At 48.7% G+C, this 7,269-nt stretch overlaps 2 protein-coding genes across 2 annotated transcripts; one reads left to right on the forward strand and one right to left on the reverse strand.

The window, feature by feature from the left end:
• Positions 1–301: 301 nt before the first annotated feature.
• Positions 302–2,791, forward strand: CONPUDRAFT_113669 (APC amino acid permease). The gene is made up of 16 exons (XM_007777424.1): positions 302–351; positions 407–428; positions 482–550; positions 604–649; positions 702–737; positions 799–940; positions 1,008–1,114; positions 1,171–1,422; positions 1,480–1,499; positions 1,560–1,769; positions 1,830–1,861; positions 1,916–2,034; positions 2,102–2,212; positions 2,265–2,410; positions 2,477–2,600; positions 2,672–2,791. The coding sequence occupies exons 1-16, from the start codon at positions 329–331 to the stop codon at positions 2,716–2,718; spliced, it is 1,506 nt and encodes a 501-aa protein (XP_007775614.1). The 5' UTR covers positions 302–328; the 3' UTR covers positions 2,719–2,791.
• Positions 2,792–5,593: 2,802 nt separating this feature from the next.
• CONPUDRAFT_78219 (uncharacterized protein) lies at positions 5,594–7,269 on the reverse strand (the record flags this gene model as incomplete). The annotated part of the gene is made up of 12 exons (XM_007777425.1): positions 5,594–5,797; positions 5,855–5,909; positions 5,966–6,197; positions 6,252–6,389; positions 6,421–6,561; positions 6,668–6,699; positions 6,757–6,777; positions 6,821–6,849; positions 6,990–7,004; positions 7,060–7,079; positions 7,129–7,161; positions 7,212–7,269. The coding sequence occupies 12 exons, from the start codon at positions 7,267–7,269 to the stop codon at positions 5,594–5,596; spliced, it is 978 nt and encodes a 325-aa protein (XP_007775615.1).

Below are 7,269 nucleotides of genomic sequence, written 5' to 3' on the forward strand. Positions count from 1 at the left end.
AAGGACACCACCACAGCTCCCACGTTCCTCGTCTACCCGAGGTGCCAAGGCTGGCCAGCGCGCGATACCGACCTGGGGAAAGGCACGATGATAAGCTCTTAGTTTGCTGCTAAACAAAGCCCGGCTTATCAGCATGTTCATGTTTCAACCACGGTTAGGACTCGGCAGCTAGTTCCTTCTCCTTTCTTCCTTGACGGGATCACTCGCGAAGATGTCCGAGTCCAAGAAGCTCGAAGAAGCCACCCTGACCTCGTATGCCGTCAATTCGGTCGCGCAAGATGTGTCGGTCGGGCCAGCGGGGAAGGAAGATGAAGCAGAGCTGGCGCGGATGGGGTACAAACAGGAGCTACGGTGAGTGGCACCTGTACGCTGAAGTCGTGTAAGGTCTTGACAACAGTCAAAATAGGCGTGAGCTGGGGTTGCTTCAGGTCAGTTCCAGCGGGCAGTTGGATGGACGCCTGCTTATCGAGGTACTGCGCAGAACTTCGGCATCTCGTTCTCCATCATCAGTGTCATCACTGGCCTTCCTTCGCTCTTCCTCTATGGCTTGGTAAGCTGCATTCAAGGAGAGGAGATGAATAGCGAGGCTAAACACTCCTACAGAATACTGGAGGGCCAGCAGTCATGGTTTGGGGATGGATTATTGTCTGTGTGTCTTTCTTTTAACATCGCACTAAGCCACCCCTCTGAGTCCGTATCAGCCGTCGCAACTATGCTAGTCGGTCTTGCCATGGGCGGTACGTTTTCTTTACTCAAACGCAACGCCCCCATTGACTGGCATTCATCCAACGTACAAAGAGGTATGCAGCGCACACCCTACAAGCGGTGGCCCATACTTTTGGGCTGCTATGCTCTCTGACCCCAAGGATGCCCCTCTCGCTTCGTGGATAACTGGCTGGTTCAACCTTCTAGGACAAGTTGCCGTCACTACCGGGATTAGGTGGGTACATGCACCTGTCACAGCCCGAAGGCCAGGCGTACTCATAGATTCACGTATCGCCGAAAAGCTTTGCATGCGCAAACTTCATTTCGACAGCTGCAACTTTCGGGACGAGCTTTGAGCCCAACGCCAACACTGTCATTGGCGTTTACGCAGCCGTCTTGTTCAGCCAGGGTACGTCCCATATGTCCCTCCTCTTTCCCCTTGTGTAATACTTAGTGCGTATGAAGGAATGATCAACACCTTTGGCGTTCATCTTCTCAAATACCTCAACAACATCTCTGTCTGGTGGCACGCCGTTGGTACGACCTCACTTGTTATCGCTGTGCTCGCTCGGGCACCGACACACCAGTCCGCGAAATGGGTGTTCACGACGTTCCTCGATGGAACGGGCGTCGACGGTGCTGAAGGCTGGGGCGCACGCGCGAGCCACGCATATGTCGCGGTCATCGGGATCTTGCTCGCGCAGTATACCTTGACAGGTGAGGCACTTTTGCGTCGAGAGCCATGACGCCATCACTCACCCTTTGACTCGATAGGCTTCGACGCAAGTGCTCACGTATGTCTGCTTACCACCCAACTAGTCTATGCTCTTTGTTGATATCGATGCGCTTTGTAGATGACCGAGGAGACGCAGAACGCAGCCATGGCTGGCTCACTCGGCATCGTCATGGCCATCGGTGTCTCAGCCGTGCTGGGCTTCTTCCTCTTGCTCGGCCTCTTGTTCTCCATCCAGGATTTGAACGCGGTTCTCGATAGCCCGACGGGCGAGCCTGTCGCTCAGATCTTCTTAGATGCTGTCGGTGAGAAAGGAGCTATCGTTCTGATGGTGAGTGCCTAGGTTCGGTCGGAAGTGACTGCATCTTCTGACGAAACACGATCGTAACAGGTCATTGTAATAGGCGCTATGTACTTTTGCGGGTACGGGTTATTCGCTGATGCGATATGAACGGAGCTTACGCGAGTGCTTTACAGAACCTTCTCCATCACATCTAACTCCCGCATGATGTTCGCGTTCGCTCGAGACGGAGGTATCCCAGGTCACACATTCTTCCGCAAGGTCGACTCCAAGCGCGGCTCGCCGGTCCGTACCGGTACGTCTGATCCACCCCGTGTCGAGGAGTCATGCCTTCACTCGACTAACACTCCCGCGCTCTACAGTATGGCTGGCGTGCACGCTCAGCTTTATCCTCGGCCTTCCCTCCCTCGGAAGTTCCGTCGCGTTCTCGGCGGCGACGTCCATTGCAACCATTGGGCTATACATCTCGTACGGTACGTCAACGCAGCCCTTCACAGTACTGACTAGCGCTGAAAGCGCATCCAGGCGTTCCGATCGCTCTCCGCGTCATATACCGCAAACGCTTCGTGCGTGGCCCTTTCCACCTCGGCCCATTCTCGCTACCCGTCGCCATCGCTGCGGTAGCGTGGATAGCGTGCATCGCGATCGTCTTCATTCTCCCGCAGGCCAACGTGCGTCATCCCTTCTCCTCTTTATTGAACCTTTATGTGCGACGTGAACTGACCTTGGATGAGCAGCCGGTGAACTCGCAGACGCTCAACTACGCGATCGTCGCTGTGGGGATCGTCATTGTGTACAGCGTCGGCTTCTGGCTGATCAGTGCGCGCAAATGGTTCACGGGGCCCGTGAAGCAGATTGAGGGTGTGTATCATTTTCTTTAGTACGCGATACTTGATATTGGAGGGGTTGTACTGACGAAAGCTGGATCACAGATGAGCAAAATGGAAAGGGGCTAGACGACGTAATTGTTTCTTCGTAACTAATTGATTTACTCGTGATACTACCTAACATCAGTGAGCCCTTTGTAGTAATTTTCGTCAGTCATCATGAACAGTGGCCGTATTCATTTCATATCTAAGCAATGTAGTGCACCTTGTTGTCTTGCACATTTGCTACCCGGGCTATTTCCATGCGTTGCATAGGAACGTCTGCGAATCGCATGCGGCTCAGTTCTATGCTCTGCTGGCTCGGATGCCATACAAACAATCCGTCTTCACTCTTCTTCTGTACGCTCAACATCATCCATGGACCTGCCATGCAGATCCACGCGAACAGAAGAATGTTGAAGGTACACCAATAAGGAATGGACTGCCAGCATATGAGCTGCGTAAGCAGACAAGTCAAAACATTTCTCGTACGTTATTGGCCGCAGGGACAGATGTTCCCGCACTAAAGGCTAGCACGAAGAAAGAGCTGCGGCGTACTCAGCAACATACGCAGAAATAGAAGGTGGATTACTCACATTGCGAAATATATGAGATTACCATGGACGACAACCTCTACAATTGTTTTTGCTGGAGCTGACCGAGACAACCAAAACTTTCTTGGAAGTTCGTTCCAAGCGTAATGCAGAGCCAAAGCGCTAAGGAATAGCTCATAGGCTAGTTCGAGACTAGTCACTAGAGGCGAAACCCATGCCACGTTTGAGGACGACGCGGAGACAGTAATCCGGAATCCCAGGACGTCGACTGTTTCTGTTCAGAAGGCATGAGCAACTAACTTTCTACGTATACTATAAAATAAATCACCTATGTTCTTTGGAACAAAAACGAGAGAGATAACCCACGCCAGTAAATTTCCAGCTTGCGATGCAGAGAATCCTACTACAAGGAAAACCAGTAGTCTCTTGGGCTTTCCGAGGAGGCAATACACCCGGGTAGCCAATATCCCTGGGACCATCCAGCGTAACAATAAATGTATCGTGAGATCCAGGAAGTGCGTACCTTGTATCAGAAAAATGACGCTTGTTTGTGTGAGTGCACAGATCACATTCAAGATGAGGGCTAAAATATCCTCATTCGTCAGATATAATGGGACCTCTGCTAAGGATCATAGGTTTACGGACCTCTGTGGAACACGGAACCATTATGATTATTATCGAATTAGAGGCAACAGTCGACATACGTCTAAAGTCACATATAAGAGGGTCGGCTTTCTCTCTCTAAATATCCGGTGTACAGATGCTCACTTTATTTGACCACGGTATCGAGATTCCCCCAACTGGATTTTGTTTAGTTATTGAACTTCAAATTCACGGCGTTAAAACTGACGGAACCTTGCGCTGAAAATGAGTCGTGTTTATGTCTTGAGAAGGTTACAATCAACAAAGATAACACCTACGTCCCAGATACCAAACCAAGATATCGAAGCTACTTGCCGTTATTCTTCCAAGGGATTACAGGTTGTATAGCTGAAGATACACACCAATAAGTATACCGTTGTTGACAATGTGGGCTTCCGGTTCTGTGTCGGGTGAATGACATACAAGGGGCAGCCGTTCATTAATTATACACACCCATATCAGATGCACCTTCAATACGAGCATTGTGAGTGCTTTTCTATTTTTAGATCACTGATATCAGAAGCACCCCTGTCTCAAGATTAAGCACTGATAGTTGCATTCAACGGGATATGCAGAGAGTTATTATGGAACTTTCACCGACAGTAGTCATATGTCACCAATGAAAATGCTGCTACTATAGTGAAATATATTAGATTTATTTTTGGTTGAATGAACGACCGACTTGCCATAACTATATGTTTTGGGAAGGAGTTGCTCGATGTACTGAATATCAGCTGCGGACATGTTCAAACAAGAGAAGGATTGGAGATGAAGCGGCATTTCACCCATGCATTTATACTTACAACCCACTGGTTTTGAGGATATTTCCGTAGTCACCTACAAAAGGCTAGATCACACCAACTTGAAACTCCGTTATCTACCGCTTGCTTGACTAGTAGGCGTTTTTTATATGTGAATTGGCAAGCCTCATACCTTGGTAAAGTCCGTAATTGGTACCCAACATCAGGTGCAACTGAAAGTACCACTGCAAGGTCCGACAGGCGGAGCGCCGGGTGTGACCGCTCAGAGACACTTGCAGATCTTCAAAGTTGCCCGAGATATATTGTCTCAGCAGCAGTGTATGGTTTCAAATGAAAGTTATAGCTATCGATGATATGTCAATCTTGAGCCTGAATAGAGATGGATATCGTGTCAGAATAATACCGTGACTTCGCAGTATCCGTCCACCTTCAAGACACAGTGTCCAATTTCTACCGGGCTGTGCTCATCATCACGCCGCATTCTACCAGGGACCGATGCGCAGCTGTGGATGTTCGCCCACTCAAGGTGGAACAGATTCAGATGAATGGTAACTTACCAATCTGCCTAAAATGACAATCACACAGCCCAATCAGTTAGGTAAGACAGTTTCTACTTGGTGAGTGCCTTTTGAGGTAATCACGAAGGGAAAGCATGAGATGGCAAGGCAGACAAATGAGTACACTTTCGGCTATAGCCAACACCTTGAGATTGTGCCTATCAGTTGCGCCGAAACGCACCAGAGACTTGGTTGGTTTGAGGTGTCAGTCTCGAAAGCTCCACACACTTAATGTTTTAAACCGCGAATAGCACACAAGAGCAAGTGGCATAAACATTGCGCCTCGTAGTCAATGTACATGTAACAAAGAGCCACACTGCATTATCAAGGCGAAGGTCCAGTGTACACAGAGTACTCTGTGTTTGCTCATGCAGATAGGGATAGTTTGTACCCATAAAGCGACATATTTCCGATCGCTCTGGCCTTTTAAAAGCCCGCGGACTTTACACGAGTCTGAAGGCAGCACAATCTGCTCTATGCATTGCCCATATCCATGCCAATGTCTATACTGTGCAAAGAGTCCCTCGCAAATCGCATCTCCGTGGCCTTGGTAATGGCGAAACTCCCGCCATCTACGTCCGCCTCACTCCTGCGGCGGAGCCCTAGTATCATGCACGGTCCTGCCATGCATATCCACAGGAAGGAGAACATTTGGAGCGAACGCAGGTAAGAAACAGACTAAAAGTGTATCAGACGATATTTTAACCAGTAGTGGAGTAAACGTAAACGACGCACACCATCGGATTCAGGCACAAATGTGAAAGCTGCAAGGCCAAGTTGCGTTACCGCCCTATGCAATGGCAGTGTCCCGTCAGCGAGCATAAGCTTTGAATGAGCCTAACTTACAAAGCAAAGTACACTAGGTTACCGTAGATGACTGCTTCAGCCAATGTCCCCGCAGAAAATACAGGGGCTTTCCAAAAGCGACGTGGTAGACGCTTCCAAGCATAACACAGAACTAGCACAGTAAGAAGTAGCTGATACGCAAGCATAGCACCATTCTTGGTCGGGACCACCCACGCTCGGTCAGGATGGTCAGAGGGAATCGAAATGTGAAGGCCATTGAAGACATACATCTCTGAAAAGTGGTTAGCATGCAATATGTTGCGCTATGAGACAATCTCGTGCGCACCCATATTGTTGTCAAATCTCACTGCGACCACAAATCCCATAATGGCGAGTGATTGCGATGCAATGAAGCCCACGATCAGGATCGGAAGGAGTCCTTTGGGCTTTGCGAGTAGGCAGTATACTCGCATAGCCATCAATCCTAAGTGTCATAATTACTAACACGGGCGTACGAGAGGGCCAGAGCCAGATACCTTGTACCAATGCTATAGAAACGACCTGAGTTATTGCGTATAACGCATAAATATTCACTAAAGCGAGGGCCTGCTTAGTTGCACGGTCACAATAGACGTGGACGGATAATATACCCACATCTGTGGCACAACATATCGTCTCATCTAAAGTTGAGTTGTCATAGTCGACTTACAGCTTGGAAATTCGAGTTAGAAACTTGCTACCTTTCGTCGTATGAGAACTCACTTTCCCTGACCATGGAAGAGGGACGCCAAGTACTGCATATTGCTCTTGTTGGCAAGAACACTCGAACGCACATATCGGTCATGACTCACATAGCCTCGTGCTGTGGAGCGCTGATCAGTGTTATTTGTCCAAACATGGTTACTTTGAACATACATCCCGTAGCACATCCCAATGTATCGAAGCTGCAAAACGGTCATAAATATATCACGCGTATTATTTATAGATACAAACCGCAACGTATAAGGCTGTTCCTGAAGAAAACTTTCTTGCTTGAAGATAGTGTGTCACGACGTGTGTAGAAAACATCTGTTCTGGTACGAACCCATATAAGGTCTACCTGAAAGAGTGTTAGAAAGGATGAACGAGTAACACAGACAACTCAACAGTCGTACTTCAGAGTCTAATTTCAAAACTGTATTGACGAAATCAGCAGCGCAGTGATGACAGGATAGGTCGCGTACCATAATCGTACATCATCAGCGAAAAGGCTGCGACTGGGCACACGTATGAGTGAGAGATATGAACCATCATACCGATAACATACCCGTTGCATAACTTTCTAGCAGTAGTTTGGAAACGCTTTGAACTCCAACAGCGGACAT

The sequence above is a fragment of the Coniophora puteana genome (genome assembly GCF_000271625.1).
Source record: "Coniophora puteana RWD-64-598 SS2 unplaced genomic scaffold CONPUscaffold_21, whole genome shotgun sequence".
NCBI lineage: Eukaryota > Fungi > Basidiomycota > Agaricomycetes > Boletales > Coniophoraceae > Coniophora > Coniophora puteana.

Excerpts from the sequence above, each read along its gene's own strand:
- CONPUDRAFT_113669 (XM_007777424.1), top strand. The coding sequence starts at position 329 with ATGGGGTACAAACAGGAGCTACG. Across the intron at positions 551-603 it reads CGCTCTTCCTCTATGGCTTG|AATACTGGAGGGCCAGCAGT; the intron begins GTAAGCTGCATT and ends ACACTCCTACAG. Across the intron at positions 2,601-2,671 it reads GCCCGTGAAGCAGATTGAGG|ATGAGCAAAATGGAAAGGGG; the intron begins GTGTGTATCATT and ends GCTGGATCACAG.